Source organism: Pseudonaja textilis, chromosome 2 (genome assembly GCF_049901715.1).
Source record: "Pseudonaja textilis isolate UNSWEBS1 chromosome 2, rPseTex1.2, whole genome shotgun sequence".
NCBI lineage: Eukaryota > Metazoa > Chordata > Lepidosauria > Squamata > Elapidae > Pseudonaja > Pseudonaja textilis.
The window spans coordinates 60,763,855-60,789,532 of NC_141991.1; the positions used below are offsets into that span (position 1 = coordinate 60,763,855).

The 25,678-nt window shown below is 36.0% G+C and overlaps 1 protein-coding gene across 7 annotated transcripts in view; it reads right to left on the reverse strand.

Moving 5' to 3' along the window:
* Positions 1 to 11,412, reverse strand: part of DOCK3 (dedicator of cytokinesis 3) — a 177,279-nt gene extending 165,867 nt beyond the window's left edge. For 3 of the 7 annotated variants that reach the window (XM_087924050.1, XM_087924053.1, XM_087924048.1), the window contains exon 1: positions 10,785 to 11,411. In XM_087924050.1, the coding sequence (XP_087780176.1) occupies positions 10,785 to 10,821 (37 nt within the window). In that variant the 5' untranslated portion in view covers positions 10,822 to 11,411. Of the gene's footprint in view, positions 1 to 10,784 lie in introns of all 7 variants that reach the window. The other 4 variants (XM_087924051.1, XM_087924049.1, XM_087924054.1 and 1 more) reach the window with 2 other exon arrangements.
* Positions 11,413 to 25,678: the final 14,266 nt, after the last annotated feature.

Genomic DNA, 25,678 nt, shown 5'->3' on the forward strand with positions numbered 1-25,678 from the left:
AAGACCCGATGTTACAATCCTGAGAACCCAGGTGTCCGATGTTGACTCCTCCCATCTTGAGGTGAAGAAGGCCAGACGACCTCCAATGGGAGGGGAGGGGATGCAGTCATTTACAGTGTCAGAATGAACAACCTCGCCCTCCTCGAAAGGGTTCTTCCCAAAGAATTGCTGCTGCCTGCCAGCCCAATCAGGATGTTGTTCCTGGAAAGGAGGGAATGTTCTTTGGCCCCGAGGGAACCAAGGACTGGTATCAGGTCGGAAGGAGGGAGGCTGGGAATACGGCGTCTTCCGGAATTCCAATCGTTTGCTTGCAGATGACAGTATCTTCCTTTTATCCCTGGTCTCCACCAGGTAATGTTCCAGGGCCGCTCCAAACAGATTCTCCCCCGAGCAGGGAGCAGATGCCAGCTTCCACTTGCAATGTGAGTCTGTCTGCCAATTGCATAGCCATAGTAGGCGTCTCTCTGCCACTGAGGTTGCCATTGCCTTTGGTGCAAATCTAGCAGAGTTTAATGTGGCGTCAGCTGTACTCTGCTGCAGCGATGATTTTGTTCAGGTCTTGGTGAGACCTGGAATCGCTGCTTGGCAAATGATCCTGCAGCTGGTGGAGCCAGTGAAGGGAAGACCTCATAAAGAAAGAGGCTACGGTGGAGGCCCACACCAGCCAAGCTGTAGCTTTATGCGTGTGTTTGAGAGTATGTTCAGACCTCTTGCCATCAAGTTTGAGGACATCCTCCGGTTCAGTTGGAGTCCCGGAGGAGAAGGTGACTACCACCAGAGCATCTATCATTGGCACTAATAGGGCATTGGCCAGGGAAGGGCTCACATTGTAGAATCACTTATCCTGGGATGATGGGCGAGGCCCTGACACTGGGGAAGCACATTGATCCCTCACCAGATCTAGGAACAATAAAGGTGATGGGAGCACCTCAGTCTGGATAACCGGTTTGGAAAATAAAGAGTCCCCTTGGACCATAGGTTACACTTGCAGCGCTGGTGCCACCTCCTCGGGCCCCAGTTGTGCAGTGACTAAAGCCTTATGTAGAAGGGGCTTAAATAAAGGTCTGAAACAGCTGCAGAAGTGGGTTGCTCAGATCTGGATCCCCCTTCTTCTGAAAGGTTGGATTCCCTGAGCTCACCTTCCTCCTCCTCTGAAATGTTCTGAGAGGTACAGAGAGCTCCTGTCTTCATATTCCCCCCATTCAGGATGATTAACAGGGAAATTGTGCTCATGGGGCCTAGAAAATTCCTGCTGGGCAGGAGGAATAACCTGACAGAAGGGTGGGAGGAAACTTTGACCTCCCACCTGTCTGGCGAAGGAGTTGCTGAAATCCCTCAGCAATGCCCTACTTAACTGCCACTGAGACCATGTTCTTAAGATCTTCAGGCCTGCTGCCTAAGGAAGGATCCATTGGGTGAAGACCAGCAGCTGTGGGGGTAAAAGTGGCCTCCGCCCCGGCCCAATGTCCTTGGGTCAAAAACCCCTGAGGATTGGGGTTATAAGCCACCCAGTCAGCTTGCCTGAAACTACTCAGGTCCTGGAGCAAGGAGGCCTCATCTGGTCTCTCAGGAGACAAGTTTGCAGGTGAGTGGCAGAACTATTTTCTATCCCTGCAGCTCTAAGTACAGGGGCAGGCCTGTGCCTCTCCTGGCTGAATTAGGCCTTGTCTCAGTTGTTCCAAATTCTTGGCAAACTGCTTCTCCAATGCAGCATGCCTCCTTTTTTCAGCTCCCAGTTCAGACGTTGAGGCCTTCTTAGGAGCCAGGGCCTTGGCCCTGATTTTTGCGGCAGCCTCCCTGTTAGCTGAATGGACTCTTTGTTTTCTTCTCTTGAAAGACCACCTTGCAACTTCAGAGCCCTGGGATTCAACCAGGCTCAATGGTCCAGCTAGGGCCCAATTACTCTCCATGCTGCTAGATATGACACTGGAGGTGCTGTCAGCTGCTCACAAGGTGTGTTGCCCTAGACATGGGCCAGATGTTTGGGATCCCTGTTCTGAGTCCTCAAGAAAATGGCACCTGAAACTTTTGATTCCCAAAATGGCCGACTGCCACGTGCACAGAGGCTGATAGAAAACCCTACTCAGGGTGGTCTACAGACCTGGCAAGGTAATTCTGGGTTTGGTTCCTTTGCTTCCAGCCCTTTGTGAAGTGCTAGGCAGGAAGGCCCCGAAAAACAGCTGAGAGACGCTGATTGACAGACGGGCTGTGCACTAATGGAGGACAGTGTGGGAGGCTCACCCGGCCTCGTGGCATCTAAATAGCCAATTCTAGGCTGCACGTTAATGGATGGATGTTTGGGAGGCTCAGTCAAGCTCTCCCAGCTCTGCAGCCTCCAATACTGTTCAGCGTGACGAAAAGGGGCTTTGTGGGAGGCTCAGCCGAGCTCTCCCAGCCCGAACTCACAGTTGTGGTCATCAGAGGCTTTTCGTCAATCCAATGAAGAGGGAGAATGGATCCCCACCCTCCTGAAGGCGCAGCTCTATCGGGTCCCCAGGAGCTGCACTGTTCTTCTGCTTGATGGAAATTTGCTTTGCTCATAGAACTAAGTTGCTTTAACTGGCACTAATTCCAGAGACACCAGCTCTGATTGGATCAAGAAGTTGAGTCAAAAAGCTGGGGCCAACAGCAGAGGCTAGCTTTTTATAGTGGCAGACTCAGCTCGATGACATCAGAAGGAGGAGTCATATCACAATGCTGGACTCTCAACACAGTGTGGAAGAGAATATTCTAATATTGGACATATTGAAGAATATTTTTTTAAATGGGTTTAGAAAGTAATAGAATCAATAGAGACATCTGCATCAATGGTGAGACTATATGTAATCTAAAAGAAGTTATAAAAGAGGAACAAGTTTACCTGACAAGATCAAACCTGAGTTGGGAGTGGATTTACAAATGACTGGCTACCAGAGTACATAGAAAAACATCTTACACTAGACATAAAAAGAAACCAGGTGTTTTTTTTTAATAATTAAAGGGATATACAAATAAAAAACCAAGAAAGTAGCCTGGATAGTTTTCTTATATTATTAGATTTACAAAAGAAACATTAAAATTTTGAAAAAATTTTGTGAAAAGAGCAAAGAAAAAGAAAAATTAAGCCTTATGAAATTATTTGAATGGACTAAATATTAAAATTATTAAATATAAAGGGAAAGTTGCTTTATTGGATCAAAGTTAAAATAGTTACGTTGTTATTTCTGATAACCCGAATGGACTTTTTTTGACATCAGGATTGAAATGGCAATTCCATATGGATTTGTCTATACATAAGAAAAGGCATATGGAAAAAAATTGTATTTTAAGAGGAAGTGATAATTTATTAAAATTGTTTATACTTGTGTTGAAGATGGGAAATCACTTCATCATTTATTTTTTCTTTATTATACTGTTTATTTTGTATTTCTCTATTTTTTTCCTTTTCTTGTTGCATCTTCTTTCTTTTTATTCTTTTTTTTACTTTGTATTAGATTTGACTGTTAAAATTATAATCTTTAATAAAATTATTATACAAAAAAAGAATAAGTATATTTGAATACTATTTTGTTGTTCTGGATTCATGTTAGGTCCTTCTGGTATAAAACTATATTAATGTTTTTGTTCAATCATTATTTGTATCATAGAATCTCACAGCACCGAGCAGTTTAGATAAAGAGAAAACTTTGTATAAGGGACTTTTTTTTTACAAATTGAAGATGCTGAAGCCTGAAATAGATATTCTGCAAAAACCCTGATGGAAAACATTTATTTACAGGGAATTGGATTGATCATATTCATATTTATCAAAATAGGAATTTCAATGGAAATTCAGTTCTGATCCCCGTCCTCTGGAATATTCAGATGTGAGGCCTGCCCCCACATTCCTGGCCTTCCAGAAGAGCCTAAAAACTTGGCTGGGCTGGGTTCTCAACAGAGATCTGCTACATTGGGGGGATGGCTGATCAGGAAGATAAGATTCCCACCCCCAGGTTCACCATCATCTTGGTTCTTTTGTATTCACTTTTTTTTAATTAGAATTGTTTTTTAACTTTTTTACTTTTCATTATATTGTAAGCCACCCAGAGTCACTGTATCATTGATATGTGCAGCATAGAAATTTAATAAATAAAAATAAATAAAATGTTGGATGTTATAAATTGTCATACTTGGATAACTGAACCAAAGATAAACCATACATTTTGTTTGTTTGCTTATTGCTAATCTTTTTAGACAGACCTTACGGGTTGGAGATTTTAGTTAAAAAATAAATTTGTCAATCAACTGAAATTAAGTTTGAAGGAAAAATTGTTTACAGAGATGGAAAATTATACATGCTTATATCAGATTTAATTTACACTTGTTTAAACAAAAAGCCATTGATGCAGAACAAATGAACTTTTAAAAATATTTTCATCAAATTGATAAGTCAGATATTAAGTTTTAATGGAATGGTTAAACTCCAAGGTTCTCTCTTTCAGAATGTGGAAGTTTACTTTTGCTTATTTTCAGTTACATTTTCAGGCACATTTATGACTCTTGTTTTTTTTTTTTTCAAATGAAAATTATATTGAGCATGAACCACTAGAAGCCCATCTGGAGAACTATAATTTGGCATCTTAAAATCTTGGCCAGTTCTTGCATTTAGTATAGTCAAAACATTGTTGTATTTCCAGCCCTGAAGGCAGTCGGATATGTTTGGACAATATTGAAAAAATTAAAATTTGATCCCTATTTTCATGAAAAACTGTTCCTTTGGGGGGAAAAAAACCTGTATTTTAAATGGCAATCCCCTCCCTTCCAAGCATGGCCAGAAAATTAGATAGTAAGCTTTAATAAAGCATTAATTTGCGTGACTTACAAAAGGTTATCTATTTACATTTTTAATATCTTGGATTTGAACCAGTTGCACTGAAAATCCTAGTTTTACAATGTCACTTTTTTACTTTTTTTAGAGATTAATCCAACTATTCAGTTTCATCAACAATGAAAGAATTTTAATAAAATAAATCCATTTTCAACTAACCAGAACAGGTAATTGGGTTTGTCTATTTTGCCAGATCAGAGTTTCCATGTTTTTAACAAATAATATATTTCTTTTGATCTTACAATGCGACTAATTTTTTAAAAAAATAGGTTTAATAAATACATCAACAGTGCTACAAAGAATTTTCTTTTGCATATAAAATAAATTTGTGTGCTGGTCATGTATATTCCAAATACTTAAAATGTATCTATGAAAATTTTTTTATCTATAATGCCTCAATTGTTTCTAAAAAGACTACCATGCATTCGTAGAAAGATATTCATGTATCAAGTATCAAAAACTGGCTTCACAAGGTGTGTCAACTTGCAGTCTTTGATTGGTTTTTATTGGTGTAAAGAAAAGACTAAAGAACAGTCATGTGGTTGAAGTTTATCCTATAATAATTTTCACTTAGTTGTAACATTTCTGTGATCTATTCTTTTGTAGGAAAAGAGCCTTTTGTCTTTGCTATTTAAGTTTGCATTCATCCCTTGTTCTTTGTAAAAATATATTTTACAAACAATTAGAAACGCCTCAAACAATTTGGGACAATGATATCTGTCAGAATGTTTACCCATTACCAATCTAATCACAGAGTTAGGAGAGATTCTGCTATGTATGCTGGGAATGGCTAGTATCATCTTGCAGCTGTTTGCAGATGGACTTTCCCCATGATTATTTCAAATCTTTTGGCATTCTCTCCCCATCAAGTTTGGGAACATCTGCTATAATTTCATCTGAGTTTCTGTTGAAAGCTTTCTGTTCACATAGGCCATTCCAATATGAATATTAGAAGACTGTCCCTCACCATTTTAATTAATCTATTTTTATTTTATTAAATAAATAAAAATTAATCTAACAAAAAACTACCTGCATTTAGTATAAATAATCCTCAGTTAATAACAGTAATTGGGACTAGAATTTCTGGTGCTAAGGGGCCGTGGTGACGCAGTGGTTAGAATGCAGTACTTCAGGCTACTTCTGCTGACTGCCAGCTGGCTGCAATTTGGCAGTTCAAATTTTACCAGGCTCAAGGTTGACTCGGCCTTCCATCCTTCCGAGGTGGATAAAATGAGGAGCCAGATTGTTGAGGGCAATATGCTGGCTCTGTAAACTGCTTAGAGAAGGCTGTAAAGTACTGTGAAGTGGTATATAAGTCTAAGTGCTATTGCTATTGTTAGTGATGTAATAGTAAAGTCATATAGACTTCACATAACTATGTCACTTAGGATCAGCACTACCACATTGTGGACCAGCATCAGATCAATAATTTCACATGGTCACCATTTGTAACCTCCTGCCAGGTCCCCATTGAGTTTGCTTGTCAGAAGCTGGAAGGGAATGATACAAGTAGTGATCACATGACCATAGGGATGTCATAACATTGTAATGGCAAGTGGTTGCCAAGTTCCCAGATTGGGATCAAATCATTGTGGGACACTGCAATGACCAGAACTTTGAGGATTCATTGTAAATACCATTCATAAAATGCTGTCATAACTTTGAATGTTGCTAAACAAGTTATTAAGCCAGGACTCATGTATTATTAATTTCATTTTAATATATTGTATTGCTGTTTTTTATTATAGATGGATTTGAAATAATTTGGCAGGGTATAAGTATTTAAATATATAATACTGAACAAGTAAACTTTCAAGTAGCCCTTGTATTTTGGCATCCAGCATGTCTTTACCAATACTGTACAGGTAAATTCCATTTGAATTGAGCAGGATATATTATTTTTGTTTTTCATTTTTTATGTATCTTAAATCAATCTAAAGATCAGGAAAATGTACCTAAGGCATCTATTGTATACGACAAAGAAATCAGTTTAGGGGGAAAAGGAAAAACAGTGGGGGACATAATAAAAACATATATAACTACACATTGTATAGAATAGGAAAGTATTTTATAGCTCTCTCATAACAGCATTAAAAAAATTAATGGAAGATAATACTATCAACATCAATTGTTAAAGAACAGGAGTTGAAAATTACTCTTCTCAAAAATGTGTGGCTTATTTTACCTATGACACTGACTGTTCTATAAACAATAAGCTATTTTAGGTAACTTTTGTGCTGATCAAACACAATTCTTATGTTAATAAATAATAGTTCAGCAACCCATGTATTTTTATATTACCATTACAATTCATATCGTAAGTTGTAAATAAAGGCAAGCGGCAAATATATGTGAAATAGAGCTTGACAGCAACAACAGTAAATATTTCTGGGCTAATCTTTGCATGAACATAAGTAGCTCCTTGGCTCTGATCAACTGTAGATTCTGAATTATTTCACAGTAAAGCAACAAGCCTGGAGCAATGTGCTAATCTTGAAAGCTATACACGCACTAGAATCTAAAAATCGATCTCTTTCATTCTAAGCTTGTCAGACTATAAGGATTTGCAAGAAAGACATTATTAAAAATACTTCCATTGCCAATGGCCAATTAATTAGCATATCAGAAAGGCCTTTCTTCCATCAAGCCCAAATTCTGAAATGCGCTCCCTTCAGAAGGAGTTTTTTTAGTATTTAGCTATAATGTGTTAAAAGCACATTTTATTTAATATATTTAAATTATTTTATATTTATTTTAATTACTGTGGTTATTTTAATAGAAATAGGATTTCTATTAAAAATTCTAATAGAATTTTTAGGATAGGATTATTGTTGTATTTTTGTTGCTTTGTGGTTTATTAATTATACACAATCCTTTGAGAATTTTAGTAGAAAGCTGTTAAAATAATATGTTTACTAAGTTAAACATATTTAAAATATTAAGTTAACTATGGATAATATTTTAATACTGTGAATAATATTTAAAAAGATTAAACATATGCAGTTTCTGCACTTTAATTCTTAAGCAATAACAGAGTTACAAACGTATCATGTGACTTGACCTACTGTGTAACTGAGTGTTCTGTTATTGACCCCTATTTTTTAATTAACACCTAAGACAGGCTGCTTAGAGAAGCTAGCACTTCCTATTCACTTTTGCAAGTTATAAGGTAACAAACTTTCTGTTCCAACTTTAATTAAATTATTCAAGGTTAGGCACTCAATGCCTGCTAGACGCTTAATCCTCATTAATAGGTAATCTTCCATATTGTACCTGATGCCTAAGATAAGCATCTCTGGGGATGGTGGTAGGGATTGCTTACAAGGTATAAAATTTGTCAGCAAAAGCAATTCTTTTGTGATTAGTATTATGGAGACTGACCCTAACACTTGGGCTCACCCTGGAAGCTGGAAACAATTAAAGGGGACACTTTAAATAAACATGACACAACTTGTTTCCCTCTGTCATCTAATTTCTTCTTGATTCAGTATACATTCTGAACATTCTGAATTAGCCAGCCACACAAGAATTTCAGAAAATACTGAATATTTTGTAGCTGAAATTTTATTTGCAAATTGTACTTTCTTTTGGATTTTAGAAGTCAGATAATTTTTTTTCTAAGAGCATATTAATTTGGAATTCCTAATATTTCTTCTTTTTAAACTGTTGTATTCCCCCTTTTCTCTGAAAGAGTTGAGGTAGTGTTACAAATGTTGATTATGATTAATATAGTACAGATTTGCAAATGGGGCTGAAAAAAAGCTGGAATTGCCTGTCAGGCATGAACAAAACATAAATATCCAAGCTATGTTTTATTTTTTTTTTAAAAGTGCTAAATTTCCAAATCAATAATTTCTAATTATTGATGGGAGATTTTAAATAAAAATTATTGTACTTTGTTATGTTCAGCCAGAGCATTTTGTTATATTTGCAATAGTGGCCAATATCTGAGAAAGTTCCCAGTAATCTGAAAGTTAAGTCATGGCAACTGAACTTAGTTTGTTGTTGGTTTGACATTTAGCTGTCCAACTAAGCAGCTTCTTCAATCTGAACAAGTTAGTTAGAGGAAACTGAGTAGGTAGAGAATCATTGGAATATATAAATAAACATTTTTAGCTGTCCAAGGCAAACAAGGAAATTTTTGCATTGGAACATGTGACTGAAAAGACAATGAACATCTCACCCAAATTCATCAGTGTTCATGTCTATGGAGATTCTCAGTTGTTCAGGTAATTGTTGTCCCAAAGGTGGTTTTTCAAAAGACAACTAGACTTTCTGGTTTTTCTTTGAAGACGTTTCGCTTCTCATCCAAGAAACTTCTTCAGCTATCTTGAAAAAGCTTAAAAATGCTTGTATATCCAACAAATAATATCATAATTAGTCTGATTTTTGTTTTGGACTGCTTGTAGCATTGGAAATAGACTCTTGAATATTATTTAAAGTTCTCATGACTATTAGTATTGCTGGGGAGGGGGTTAGTGTTAACCCTGCCAATAACTATTTTTGTGAACAGGATATTACATAATTTATTTCATAGTCATATTATATATTTGTGCTATGATTATGTTTTCTAGAAATATTTAGATGCCTCTTTTTAAAGTTGAACTGTTGAATTAAAAACACTGCTTTCTCCTTTATTCCTTTCTAAAAATTCTTATTTTAAATGAAGGTTAAATATAAAAACTATATTGCACATGAACAAACATTCATTGATTAAAACAAGAATGAGTGACTGATCGGTATGAAAATATCAATTTGGAAAATTTTATCACAGGCAATCTTAAACATTAAGAAACAACTAGAGGGAAGTTCAACTTTCTAATAATTCTAAGGTGATGCAATCTCACCTTTATAAAAGTACTTTTATGACAGTAACTATCTCAAATTTGAAAAAAAAAACAGCAGGCAAGCCTAAAATATATTGACATTATTTTTTAAAAAATAAATGAAAATAGCAATAAAGTTAAAAAGATTTTAAACGGGTCAAAATATGTAGAAGACAAGACATATACACAATATTCATTATTTTTTCTATGCCATATAGGTATGTTAATATGGAGAGGAGAAATCATTAGCATCCTTGCTCAGAGTACAAAAACTGCCAATTAATGAAGTTGCGCTTTGGTTACCACTCTTGGAATAATTAACTGAGCAGGAACGTAATTGGCGCCTCCTAACGACGGTTCAACCACAATCCCTTATTTTTAATCACAACAAGATCTTCCTGGAAAGGCGCACCATAAATAAGTAGGTGAAAAGATGAGACCGGGTTTCTATTGATCTCATCGGGTTAAACGCGGACTTCGGAAGCCCACCTCAACGAGGACACCTCTGTAGACCCAACACGAATCCTTCATAACTCCCTAACCCTGGGCGAGAGACGCTAACTGGATTCCTGCACGAGCGAATGCCGTCCATCTTTCACTTCGAGGGCACTGCCTACCCTACACGATCGGTGCAGAATTTTGAAGAGAGTTCTCTCTAAGCATGCCATCTTGCAATGAGAAAGCAAAGGAAGAGACGGAGAAAGCTCTTGAGCTGCAGCGGGATGAGGCATAGCGTTGCACCTGCCACCCTTTCCGAGGAACTAAGCGAGGCCGCTCGCTGCCGTCACCAAAACAGCAGGCGGCCCCGCATCCCACCGATTTCCTCCACCACCACCATCACCCTCCAAAAACGGCGCCCTTCCCCCCCCCTTCCCCACAAACGCCATTTTCTGACAAAGAACCAAGTTGGGCTCCCTGGGAGAGCCACGGACGTGCAAGACAGAGGCAGAGCGCGCGCAAGGGCGCGCGCGCGCAACCGGGATCTTTACCGCCGCTCCGCCCGCGAGCCAGCCGTTTTGCTGAAGGGAGCGGGGGGGGGGGGAGAAGAGGCGGGGGCGAAGCAACCTTCCCCCCCGCATCTTTTTCAGGAAAGGAGGAGACTGTGGACCTACCCACGCCGTATTTTTCCTCCTCCGTTGGGATCCACATGCTGCTCCCCCCGCCGCCGGGGCTGCTCCTGAAGCCGGCTCCCCCCTGCCGGAGTGGAGCTCCTGAGCCGCGATGCTCATTGACGAGCAAAGGCGGCGGCTTTTCCTGACGAGCCCGGGGCCGCTGCTCCGTACAGCCCCCAGGGCAGCGCGGCTGTAGCGGCGGCGGCGACGTCTTCTCCGTCTCCGCGGGCCAGCAAGTGCGCGGGTGAGAGAGGGCGACGGCGGGCGCAGAAGCGGACAAGCCTTGTCCCCGGAGAGGCTCGGCGGATTCCTCTGAGCTGGTGAAGGAAGAGCACAGCGCTCGCTCTCCCAGGCCGGGTCTGAGGCAGGACGGCTCCGAAGAAAGGACAGCTCCTCGCCTTTAATCCACTAGCCACGACTGCCCCGGCGCTCCCTAAGCCTGACTCTCTCTTTCTTCCCCGGCGTTGACGGGAGATGAAGGAAAGGACGGTAGCCCTCAAAATGCTTCCACGGCGGCGGCGGCGGCGGCGGCGCAACAACGACTGTTGTTGTCTCCCCCGCTCGCTCCTGCTGAAGGACTCCCGCGCCCACCCACTTGGCAACCAGGCGCATGCGTGGAAGCTCCCGCTGCCGGCCTTCCCGCGCGATGTCGGTCGGCGTTTGGGTTGTGTCCTGCTGCCGAGGTGGGCGAGGAGCGGGAGTTGCGGGTGTGTGTAGGGGTGGGTGGGGGTGGGCTCCCTTTGCGGGAACCTTTCTTCGGCTGTTCATTCCTTGCCTGCCCAAACTACGGTAGCGGGTAAACTGGAGCTCGCGGGGTCGGCTAAATCCAAAATCCTTCGGAAATCGATAGGGTTTTGAGACCGAATTTATGCCGATAAAATGAGAGTGCTGGAAAGAAACGGCCTCTGTGAAACCAAGATGATTACTGAATGTCTTGTGGAGATTCTCAGTCATCCAGGTCATGGTTATCCCAAAGGTGCTTTTTCAAGAGGCAACTGGACTTGCTGGTCCAGAAAGTCCAGTTGCCTCTTGAAAAAGCACCTTTGGGACAAGATGATTACTGCCATAAAAAAAAAAAAATTGGCTCTAAAGCAAACTTCGTAAAAATGGTCTATTTCACCTTAAAAGGATACATTGGACAACATCAGAAGAAAACGCCACAATTCTCATACTTCCCACCCCCCAAATTTAGAGTACACCTGGTTCATCAACCATTAGGCAGAATAGGAGGGCTTTAACTGTGAGAAGCTAAGTAATACTTAGAAAAACAAATGGTATGCAGTGATATATGATGGAAGATACCTGGTTTTGTAATAATATTTGAGAAAATAATATTGGAATTGCCCATGGAACATGTCCTACTGAAAAGGCATAGTTCTCAACTTACAACCATCCACTTAGTGACCATTCAAAGTTTCAACAGCACTGAAAAAAAGTGACTGACCATTTTTCATACTTACATACCTGCATCCCATGGTCATGTGATCAAAATTTGGATGCTTGGCAACTGGCTCATATTTGTGATGGTTGCAGTGTCACATGATCACCTTTTGCAACTGTTTGACAAGCAGAGTCAATAGAAAAGAAAGATTCCCTTTACAATCGTGTTACTAAGTTAACTGCAGTGATTCACTTAATTGTGGCAAGAAAGGTCATAAAATGGGGCAAAGTTCACCTGTCTCACTTAGCAATGGGAGTTTTGGGCTCAACTGTGGTTGTAAGTTGAGGACTATCTATTCTATTTTGGTTGCATCAATAGAAGAACACTTTCCAATACATACAAAATAATAGTTCCTTTATATTCTGTCCTGTCTTGAGTACTGTTACCAGTTCTGAGGCACTATATTTTTTGCTTGTGTGCTTACTTGCTTTTTTACTTGATTTAGATGCTGCATGACTCAGAACAGAAAACAAAATTAAATGGTAAATTCAGCCAATAATACAGAAACATATACCACACATCCAGGAATTATAAAAGATTCAGAGAAATTGGAAGGGGAGGAAACCAGTTTGGTCTAGTAGTTAAGCCATCAAGTTAGAAACCAGGAGATTGAGAGTTCCAGTCCTCCTCCTTGTGCATGACTCAGCTTGTTTACTTTGGTCCAGTGACTTTCAGTTCTCCTGACCTCACAGGGTTTTATTGGGAAAAGAGGAAGAGGAAGGAATATTAAATTTGTTCTCTGCCTTGAATTATTTATACAAAACAATAAAGGTGGGATGAAAAAACTAAAAAAAAACAACTGAGAATTTCCTAGAAGTGATGAGAGAATTAGATATACGTAGTCCTAATAAAAGACAAGTAGGCACATTTTAACATTTTAGGTAGCCAACAGGGTGTTACATAGAAGATCATCAGTCAAGCTCACAATCATCACAGAGTTGAACCTATTGAATAATGGTCTTGTTATTGAAAACTAGTTTCTTATTGAATATTTCAAAAACATTCTTAATAGTAAGAACAGTTTAATAGTATAATCAATTACAAAGATGGTGGTGAGTTTCCTTTTATTGTTTGCATTAAAACAGGTTGAATGAGAAATTGTTTTAATTTCAATTTCTCTGCTGTGCAGAGTTGGATTTCATGGTTCTTTTTTTCTTGCTGATTTGACTGTCATAGCAGTGGAAACAATTGTTTTGAAACTATTCAACCAAAGTTCTAGAATGAATTATGGTATTTAGAATAAAGTGACTCTGAATAGTAAATATAAGAATAAACAACAGTGTATTATCATGAATTGGACCACCAGGCAGGTGAATATATTGATGGGAAAATGGTAAATATAATCAAAAATTTATAATCATTAGTTAAAGTAAAATGACAGAAGAATGCTTGCAGCAGAACAGAAATAGGGTAACTGATCTTGCATACCTGAATTTAATTAAATAGCGTGATAAATTCTAAAATCAGCGCAAGAGTAGCTTGCATATGGAATCACAATACATATACCAGTACACATATAGACTGAAATGCTTGAAATTATGTCAAGATATAACTTTAAATAATGATACTATATAAAAAGTGTCATGCAATGGGAGTTCTAAAGTGATATCCTAATGACATGACTGGTAAATAGTGGAATGCCTTTTGATTGATAAATTGAGCATGGCTTGATAATAGAGTGTAACATTTGAAATATAATGGCATTGGAATAACATCACCGTGAGTCAAATAATAGTATCTGAACCATAATCATATGTGAAATTTCATAATGCAGAAAAAAGTGACAAGAGAATGATAGCATTAAGTTGAAATAACAGTGATGTATCCAGATGTAAACAAATCAAGTAGAAGAATAACAATGTGATTTTTGGTAGGGGCAGCATAGAATATTTTTTTATGTAGGAATACATTTCAAATATTGATGAATTACAAGGATTATGGCACCTACAAATATAGTCTTATGGTCTAACAATCTTGTTTTTGTTTCATGTAAGATAAATGGGGATGAGGGCTGTCTTTTAATCCATGTTTTCAATGCATGTTCTGCTGTTATGTTCTCATGGGAAAAACAATTCAGTAATAAATGACATCATTTGAGATGCCCCTCTTTTCTATTGGAAGAGATTTTAGGGTTAGCAAAGATCATAACTCTTTATTTTTCCCCAATTGCTTCCTCTAACCATTCCATAAGTAATTATTTCTCATAATACTTATTCATATTCTATAAAATGCCATCTTGTTTACAAAAATAATGCAAGAAATGCAAAGGTATGGGAAGGTACTACAATTGCCAGTATCACTGGCTTGCTGTTGCATCAGGCAGCTTACTTTCACTTCACAAAACTCTTAATACACTGTAAATTCCTAAAATCACTTCTTAAGATCACTGCTGTGTGATGGTTAACAGTGATGTCTGGTAGTGGTAACATTTGATTAGACCTTGAAGAGAATAAAATAAAAATCCAAAACAGAATAACAGTTGAAGGATTTTTTATGTCAAAATATGTCTTGCACAAAATTTGATTCCATGTATGTTTACCTGAACAATTCTCATTGAATTTAGTGGTAGGTAAAGTAAGTAAGTATACTTTCAGTCTTGAAATTCTAAAAGCTCGGCCAATTCAATTATTATTTCTAAGTGTAATTCCACAAGCATCAAAATTATATACTCCTATTGATCCATATATCTCAGAGACATTTAATAGAAATAGAATATTTTAACATGAGGTAGAGGCCGAAAGATCTTTAATAGCAATCAGTTGTCAGATAGTATGTTTCATTAGTAATAATTGTAAAATTAACAACTATAATAACGCCATTAATGAAAACATGCTCTTTGTTTATTTATTTAAAAATTATATGACCACTTATCATAGAACTCTGGATGACTTATAACAGCAATAAAAATACAAGATCTTAAAACCATGAAAATTATTACAAAATCCTAAAAATCTAACTAATATCTACTATGTTCCTCAAACTTGCTGGCCTGGAATTATATGCATTACTACTGAAGATTGTCAGGTTGGGCAAAGTTATAAATGACAAGTGTCTTTGATGCAGTATCTGAACTATGGGAAATAATATACACCATCTTTAATACTGCTTTAATAAGCAGTTTCACATTTTGCCAAATCATAATCCTGTAGCCTTCTAACAACAAATTATAAATAAATCATATGTCCATATCTGTTTTAGATTCTGTATTTTGAGCAGCAATAATTAGATGATTATTTGGCTTGATATCCTTACAAACACTAATTCTTATATAGAGATTCTCTAGAATTGAACAGTTGTTGGGAACAGCCTGGATTTAATCTTCCCAACCCCAAATAGATAGTAACAGAGCCAGAGCTAACATTGCTGATAATTTGTCCAAGTAGATCTTAAACATTGGTACCAAATCACCATTGCCAGTATCATTGGCTTGCTCTTGCATCAAGCAGCTCACTTACAGAATTGGATCATGTTTCTACTAGCTCAGCAATAATATTTCATCTTTCCTGTTTTTTAACAACAAAAAAAAAGATATTTCACAATGAAGAAGACATACCAATAATTCTATTAAATGGGGAAAATATTGAAAAGGTTGAAAAGTTAAAAATGAAAGGGACATAACATTAAGGCTTATGTAAACATTAGGAATAATGTATGTTGGTGATACTAGAAGCATTTCTCATGAGGATGATTCTGACCTCACAAGTAAGAATAGGTGTGGAAGCTTTCCTCACACTGCATAACAGACTGTGAAATGCTTCGCAATATTGATGTAATGTAAATGAATTTATTGAAGTGTCAAATGGTATAATTTTTTCATTAGGAGAGATTATACTTTTCCTAGACTATACATGAAAGACTATTATCCATCTTGCTTTAAAGACTTGGTACCGGTGTCAGATTTAAGTGATATAATATCTTTGCAGCTTTTCCCTGGGCCTTCATCTCTGCAGCCAATTACTGATTCATCACCTCCAACTTAGTACAATATAACAACAATACAACGGTCTTTCAGTAGGAAAAAAAATCAGGGACATCATTCAAACCTGTTTCTGCTGATTGGATAGCAACAGTCAGCAGATATTTTGCAGATAGCTTCTGAGCTTATTTACTATAGGTAAAAAGGTATATACAATTTAGTGAAACAGTACAAATTTTCATTATAAAGCAGCATCTTTATAGCCTTAGCATTTGTATATTTATTAGAAGCAACTTTTCTGAGTTTAATGGGATTCATTCTAGTGTATTTTTAAAATTGTGTAAAAGTGCATAGATAGTTATTATTGGATTAGCTCCTTTCCATTATGGTGAAATCTGAAATACGATAATCTTGAATTTTCCAGGGCCTAAAAATAAGAGAATAAAGAACTGGGAAGTTTTACTAAATATAAAATGACTATTGCACCCATACATTATACCTTATGGGGTTTTTTTACTGCTCTTACTTTTCTAGATTATTTGAGCATTAAATGATCAAAGCGAACTTATTCAAAAACATGACTCCTTTCATCACAATGAGCTTTCTGGGTTTGCTGTTTGCATGGAATTAAATCAATGCATGACAAGATATATTTCAACTTGTTGAGATGAATCCTGTTACTAACCAGATGACTTATGAATATAATAATATTCATACTAATACTTTTGTCAGTCTTGTTTTTTTTTTCTGTTTTAGATAAACCCAACATTAAATAACTGCAACCATAGTATACAAATTGTATCTCAAAATGTTAGTTGTCTGTAATGTTTACATTTTAAAAATGATAAATCTTATTACAGCATTAGACTTGAAAATGCATGGACATAAGTTCATACTTATGTGCCGAACCTTCCCTAACCTATTGCTGAAACATACAATACACAGTATGTCCTGTTTTAATATTGCACATTGTATTTTAACATATTGAATGTTCATTAAATATATTCCTTAGAACATGTGGATACAGCATATGGATTGTACAAAATATTTTATTTTATTGTTATTAAATACTATAGTTATTTTTCCATTCTGAATGCTGTAATACTTATACAGTAGTTTCATAAGTCTGTTAAATATATATATGTATTGATTTATTCTCTTCAGTTTATATGTTCTGTATTTATGTAATGCAGCAGAATGAAGGGTGCAGAGCTCAGTGAGGTTGCTGTGGAAACCTGTTCTGAATTTTTATGCGCTGAAGTTCTGTAGTCTATGATGTCCTAGCATAATTTATATTTGGAATGCAGTCCAGTTGAGTTCAGTACAAAAATGTAGAGTGCAATATTTGTAAAGCTTTTCCCTTTACTTAAACATGTTCCTGCTATAACTGAACCTAAATATTCAATAACTTGGGAAGTTATATTACATTTTGTATTGTTCCAATACAATAAAATTTCTTTCTTTTTTTATATTAATGTCTTTATAGTGTTGGCAGTTTTGCAGACTCACTACCTATTAATATTATCTCTCTTCATCACAGGTAGTAGTGGTTATGGAATGGTGATAGTGATATATTGGTTATGCTTAACTAAAGATATACCGTATATTTATCTCAAACATAGCAATGCAGCAACACTTCTTTAATTTGAAATAAGCCTTCTAATACTTACTTATGTTTCAAAGAGAGAAATAAGTCTCCATTCCAGAAAGTTGTTTGAAACAACTACGATATTAGTTTCTGTTCTCTAACATTAAAATATTAGTTTTTGCCCACTAGGAGCATTCATAAGAACAGAAGAATCATACTGGCCCAAATCTACTTAGCATTATATTTGCTCAATTGCTAAATAATTTCTTTGGGAAACTGATAGAATAATAGCTTTCTCACTGATCTTAGAAATTACAATTAGGCATCTTTAATACTTGCCATTGAGAAGTTTATCCATCAATTTTTCTAATCACTTTTTCTGTTTTGCTGAAGTTGTTGCCTATTACTGGTAATGGTTGAAAATTCCAGATTTTATTGCTATTTCATGAATTTAAAAAGCTCATAATGTTCAGTGCTGCTCAATTTCTACCAAACTGATTCAATATAGGACCATGTATGTAAATCACAGCAGAGAATACAGAAAATTAATTTGATTTTCTGCACAGAATCAGACCATCTCAAAGGACGTATCAGCATAATGCAGAATTATATTACTTAGAAAGACAGTGTTGAGTTCTACTGTAAAGATTCCTCAGGTGCATTTTATTTTTCAGTGTCTGAAAAGGTCAGATAATAATACTTTCTCATTATTCTGTCACTTATCACAAGGTCTGCTTCGCATGTTAGTCAGAGCTCTTGCTATAAAATTAAATATTCCATGGTACTTATTTTTAGAAAAGAGTTCTGCAGTGACTGTAAAGATGTAACCATTCTCTATAGCGCTAGATTACACATAAAAAAGTAAGGGGAGTAAATCTTTCGTGGTACAAACAATGAAATACAAAAAATGGTACAGAACTATCTTCAAATGATGTTTTTTTAGAGCAGGAAGAGAAATGAGGAACTGTCCATGGTACTGACATATACAAAGCCAGCTAACATTTTTAGCTATGTTACAAACCAATGCTGCATTTTATAATTCTATCACTAGAATAAAAGGTAAGTTCATCTAAATCATCTATTATGTTATTAAACAGAACTAGGTAACAAATCCATATCTGTTTTGGAATCTGCTGCTCATCTTTTGAATTTGCTATAATAGTAAGAATTTTCAAGTATGTAAAAACATGTTTTTCTCATATAAAAGTCATGCTATTATAACTTGAAAATTATTCTTTAGTATTATGTGTGATGAATTGAAAATAAAAAGAAACTTAGCATTACATTCTTTTTTATATACATTGATTACTAAAATCTATTTTCAATTTAAGAATTTAAAGTCATTTAAATTTATTTTAAAAAATAAAAATAGTCAAAAATACCATTCTACTCATTTAACCTAACTACTTAAGTACCTTTTGAATCAACCTTGTTTTTATCATATTAGTATGATATATAGTAATGAAAATGTTTGCATTTTCTTTCCATTCAGTACCTAAGAAAATATTAATAATATTGGTGCCAAATTGTGGCAGAGGAGTTTAAGCTATGTTACTGTAAATATATTTTAAATGTTAACATTTCTAAGAAATGAGGTATTTAAGAGAGAAAGCAAACTAATTTTCATAGAAATCATGGTGATTAATGTCTAATTTTATATTTAAAATGGATCCATAATGTTTTGGTGGAACTTTATAAAATTTGTAGAAAAAATGGTCCTATTTTCAGGAGTAAAAAAGTAAAGCCTCCCTTTAAATAAGCTTGGGTGTGTAGATACACCTGTGTTCATTTCTTGGCAGTAGTAAGAAGTTGTTTTCAACGGTCATCCACCAGGATTATTTTTTAAATTTCCAGGTCCAGATCAAGGATTCTGCATGATTTCCTGTCCACGTACCAGCCATATCCAATCCTATTAACTTTTTGAAGATTAACTGAAATTGGCCAAGAGCTACATTATCTGTTCCAAATTTGAAGCTGGTAAATTAAAGCTTTTTTTTTTTTTGCAAAGGAAATAATTGGTGGCAAGAAATAAAGATGCCCCTTCATGAGAGAATTGGATTTTCTGTCAGTAGTATGAGAAAGAGGAAAAATATAAATACTTCATTCATCTCTATATACTAATAAATATTTAGTGTCTGCAACATTTAGCTGGATGAAACTCTATATCATAAGGCAATTTTTTTCAACCGAGGTACTTCAAATGGGCTAACTTACAGAATGTGAGACCCATTACTATCAAGGGAATGAAATTTTATAAAGTTGTGGCTGCTTCAGTGCTGCTGTGTTACTGTAGTCATGTGATTCTCAATTTCAGGATGATTCTATCAATCCTTCACTCCTTGTTTAATGGTAAATTACTATGAATTGTCCAGATAATGTTGGTTGTGTTAGGAGGTGGTGCGGGACTATAAATAATATTAGGTTGGTTTGTAGAAGTGCCCTATACATGGTGCTGACAGAATGAATAGATGTCAGAAGCTGAGAATTATTGAGGGAACAGGCTAGAAAAGGACTCGGCAAGTGGAAAGATGGAAGGTTGTGATGGCTAAGGAACATTCAGTAAGAGACACTGAGTAGGCTGTTGCAGGATAATAGAGTTTATCAGAAACACGTAAACATGTAACAGATCTTCATCTCCAAAAATCTATCTTCGTCTCCAAAAATGAGACAATCAGAATTTCACTGACCTGAAAAGACAAGAGGGAAAGGTCTAGAATTTAAATTCTGTTGTAGAAATGTATATTTCATTGGACCTGAAAAAGTGTTCTGCAAATAGTCTTGTCTGAAGTAAATTATCTAGGTCTGTCATATGTACATGTAATAGCAAATTACTGAATATGGGATATAGTATCTGGAGAGTGGAGATTTATTACCATGTCAGATGTGAAATCTGACAGCTACTAGATCACTGATTATTTGAAGAAATACTTGTTTCTTTTGTAGTTAAAAGGATGACACATATCCCACTTTTTCAATAAAATATGTATCAATTGTGATAGAAATACAGTTCTCAAAATTCCCAGACAACATGCTCAACTGCTACGCTGACTTGGAATTTTGAAAATTGAAATCCAGTACATTCAACAAGCACCTTTGGGAAAGGCTGGGATAAATCTCCCTTCCCATCTGAGCAATTCCATAATTTGATGTAGAGGAGAAGATCCCCATAAACAGGAAAATTGCAATTTTCTCTTTTTCTGAAGTGGGTGTTAACCGTACACACTGGAATACAGTTTGTCATTAACATAAAAACTGACCATCAGGACCTTGACAAAAACTTGCATATTTATTTGTGAGCATGAAATGAAGCAAAGTAATATCCAATAATATTTCCAATAACATGTTTCCTTAATAGTATTCCAATACAGATAGATTCCTTTGAAAAATATTATGTTCCGATACTAAGATTAAGGGATGGCCATTTTTTCTGTAAATGGTTGAAATTTTACCTTGTATTTTGTATGTGCACATTTTGTGCTTAGCATATTGAGTGAGCCTATATTTTGCAATTTTTGAAATATATTTTATAGATATGTAGGAACCAGGCCATTATGCCTGGTTTAATTAATGTTGATTGAAACAAAACATTGTGTAGTATTGTATGTTAATCTACCATAAAAGAAAGCATAGCACCAGCATTAATGCCGCAGCTTTTTGTCACCATGAACATTCAAATATAATTTAATTTGAATAATTTGTAGCATTAGACTGTTCACAGAATGAAATTATGTCATAAATTTAAGCAGGTTTTCATCTGATAGATAATACATAATGTGTAAAATGGAGGATGCTATTGCTGATAAATTGAGTTAATGTGACATATTCAATTGTAATGTTTCTATAATAGCAACAGGTAATATTATTTTTTATTTTTATTTGGTAGTTTTATGTGCAATGGTAAGATCAAGATATGACATAACTGTTTTATTTTAAGTGTGTTTGTGTATGTGTTTGTATGCTTATAGAGCTATTACACAGTTTAGCTTTTCAGCTTAAGATACTCTAAAATCTATATAAATAAATTGCATTATAGCACAATACTAATCATATCATCTGAGAAGAAAGTGATACTGAATATAGTTCAGTTTGTTGCCATTGTTTGCACTTTTAATCATCTTTCCCTAGGCAGTATGCAAAAATTCATAATGATTCTATATGGACCATTTATTTAATGCAACAACTTAATAAATTTAGCACTGAAGAATTCACTGCAATTGAATAAGCCTTTAGTCATCATGTTAGATGACTTTTAAAGAAGATTAAACAATTTTAGAAAAGAAATGAAAAAAAGAAAAACTCTTAGTGACTTTTAAAGTAGTCACAATTATTACATGCTGTAATCAGAATTTAGAAAATGCATGTAATAAGTGATGTTCTACTATAAGTGATGTGAATTTTATTTATGGGTTTACCAGATGTATTTCATTGGTCTTGTGGAATAAAAAAATTGGTGGAATGGAATGGCTTTAGTGTGATCTAGCAGTAATCTTAGAGTACTATTCTTTTCCATTACTGTTATTTAACTTCTTTTATTAGCGTTTGTCACATCTCATATACTTATATTCTTTGGCTTGTTCATAAAAAAAGGGTTTTTCAGTGCTAAGCTAAACTGGCTTCAATTTACTGAAGGAAATACATTTGGCCACAATGTATGAGGAACAGGCAAGGTGGAACTTTGCCCAACTTTACCTGGCTACTGCACTACTATACTTATGGATCTTCTTGGGATGTTTTGGTGAGGACGTCATGTCCTATCGGCACACAGTTCACTATGGTAACATACTTTATGTGGAGTTAGAGATAACCTAGAAGATGAAGTTAGCACAGAACAGGATAACACGTGTTTTGAAGTCACTGTAATATCTATCAGTAGATTTCCGGGCTCAATTCGTGTTCCATTGCATGTTTCATGTAAACTGATTAGGGACATCATTATAGGAAAGTCCCCCAAAATAATTGGATTGGGTTAGTTTATTTTGCATTTTATTGTGTGTTTTTCCTTATATTTTACAATGTTCAGAGACAGAATTGGACTGATTACCAAAAATGTTCACTTTAGCTCAGCCTTGTTAATTTATGAACTGAGCATAGTTTTGTTTGTTTTTCAGTAGTTCTCACTAATACTGATTTGATCTCTTTGCCCTCCTCCAATATATTTTACTTATTTTTATCTTGAGTTAAACCTGAAAACCAAGATAGAACATATCAACTTCAGTGTGTGAACTGAGCCATCCCACTAGCTATTGAAATTGAGAAAGGTGTTAAATAATGTTGCACAATGGCTCAAGTCCTATTTAACTTTTATATTAACTCCATAGTGGGCCGTCTCTACAACCTAAACTTTCACTTCCCCAAACTTGATGGAAGACACATTTCTGTTCTACTCCATGCAGATAATGTATCAACATTTTCAGTAATGCCTATTGGCCTTAAAACAAAACTGACAATCATACCAGAATATTGCAAAAAGGACTGTCTCTAACTCAAACTAAAAACGCATTTGCCCAAAGGCCCGAGAACTATTTCTGGAGCAAGATGGCCACAGGATAGAGCAGGTTTTCTATTTCAAAGGCTTGGGGGTAATCATTCACTCTGCTACATTGCTGAAAATGCACAGAGCAGTTCATCTGCCATTCTTAACTACCTAAAGGTAACAAGTGACCATCTGCAACTCTTTACATTATTTTAAGCTAATTAACACAGTTTCTCTATGGTACCCAGCTAAGCCCTTTCTCAATTTTCTATTTCCATGCATATAATGCAACTTCCTTTCAAGTCTCTAATTGTGACTCTAATGACTCCTTGCAACTTAGAGACAGGTTTTATGAAGGTGAAGGCTAGAGTGTGAGAGATCATAGTCAGCTATTGGGTCAGTCTTTCCCCTTGGCCTTGCCTCAGTATGAGCAGTGAATTCTAATCAAGGACCAGTATACTGCACAAGTCAAAAAGAAGGCTGTGAAAATATTTATAGATCCCTCACATCTGGGACATAAACTGTTGCAACTCCTTCCCTCAAAACAATGCTATAGATAGAGCACTGCACACCAGAACAACTAGACACAAGAACAGTTTTTCCCCCGAGAGCTATCCCTCTGCTAAATAAATAATGCCCTCAACACTGTTCAACTATTTACAAAGTCTGCACTACTATTACTACTATTAATCTTCTCATCACTCCTTATCACCCATCCCCTCCCACTTGTGACTATATGACTGTAACTTTGTCACTTGTATCCTTACGATTTATATTGACTGTTTCCTAGTATGATTTGATTGCTTATTGTACCCTATGACTATCATTAAATGTCGTATCTTAAGATTCTCGACTCCTGATAAATGTATCTTTTCTTTTATGTATACTGAGAGTATTTACACCAAGACACCTTCCTTGTATGTCCAATCACACGTGGCCAATAAAAGAATTCTAATTCTAATTCTAATATTCATGGGAACTGTCAGTGGCAATCAAAATCTCCATGGGTCTTTTTTTCTGATCTTCTACTTGGGACAGGATACAAACAGACATAGCCAATATAAAGCACCAATTGGCCTTAACAGGATCCAAAATCCTTTCCCATGAACCCATTACATACAGTATACTTTTTTATATCACTCATGCAGACAGACACATACCCCTTTCAGATTCTAATTTTTGTAACTATTATACCTTCTATACTGCATGTATATTCTATATTCTTGGAATTTATTCATACATACATATACATCTATAATTCCTTTTAGATTCTCAGTTCTATATCTTCTATATTGCTTATGCATCTATCTATGCTGTGTTTGAATGTGTGTGTCCATGCATGTGAGTGTTTCCCTTTACATACTTTATAATCCCACCCTGCTGGTCTATGACTATAAAAAAGTTTAAATAAACATAACCAATTATGTGAATAAATGTTATTTTTAAAATGCATGACTGTGTCTATAGTTAAGAGTTCTCATTTATTTGTGAGATATACCAACCTAATATAAATTGATTGGAGTATTTTGCACACAAATCAACTATACTGATTTGTAATTAGTTCCAAATCAGGTTAGAGATAAAAATATCATACTAATTGGTTTGCTGAACTGTATAGAGGGAAAAAGGCCCCGTAGGATACCTAGAGAATTGGGTTCCTACAGTTGTGCAATGTTACAGTGAAAAAGTCATTTATATGAAATGTAGCGCTAAGGAATCTTGATACAAAAAGAATAGCAGATGCAAAGGGATCACTCAAGAGACATTTGTTACAATGTCTTTGTAATAATTGTCTTTTTAACCAATAAGTAGTTGGCTTTGTTAAGCAATATTAAGAATGAATTTTTGTAAAATAATTTTCAGAACTCTCAGCGTTGTGTTAATATCTGAAGATTGAAGAAATTAAGTAGTTGAAAATTAAAGTTGCATTACAATTTTGTTTACATCAAGATGTTGATAAACATAATTAGATGTGCTTTAACATCTAACCTGAACTGTGCTCACATTTCCTCATTGGTTGGTTTTGATATTTGAAATTATTTAAATTATGTTGATAGGATGCTGTTAACTATTCATGTTATTTTTTAAAAAATCAGGCAGATACCTCTGACAACTCACATTTTAAAAACTTGGATTTGTTATTTGTTGTTAGCAGGTTAGCCAAGTTTCAGTAGTATTTTTTAAATCCTGATTTTGTACAAAAAAGCTACTTGTTTTTCTAGTAATTTTGAAAGAGGAATGCCTTTCAAAAAACTAGAATCCTATTAAGTATGCTATAATTTGCCTAGAAACTCAGGACCATATAGCGTGTTCAGTGAGGACCTCATGTGACCACAATGTGGGAAGAGGCAGGAGTCTCAGACAAATATGCCAGTGGGTGAGCTGTGGATGGGTAAGTCATCGCCAGAGGCAAGTATTGGGGTAAGTGGATGCTGCCACCCTGTTGGGAAAGATAAGGCCCCAGACTCAAATCCAC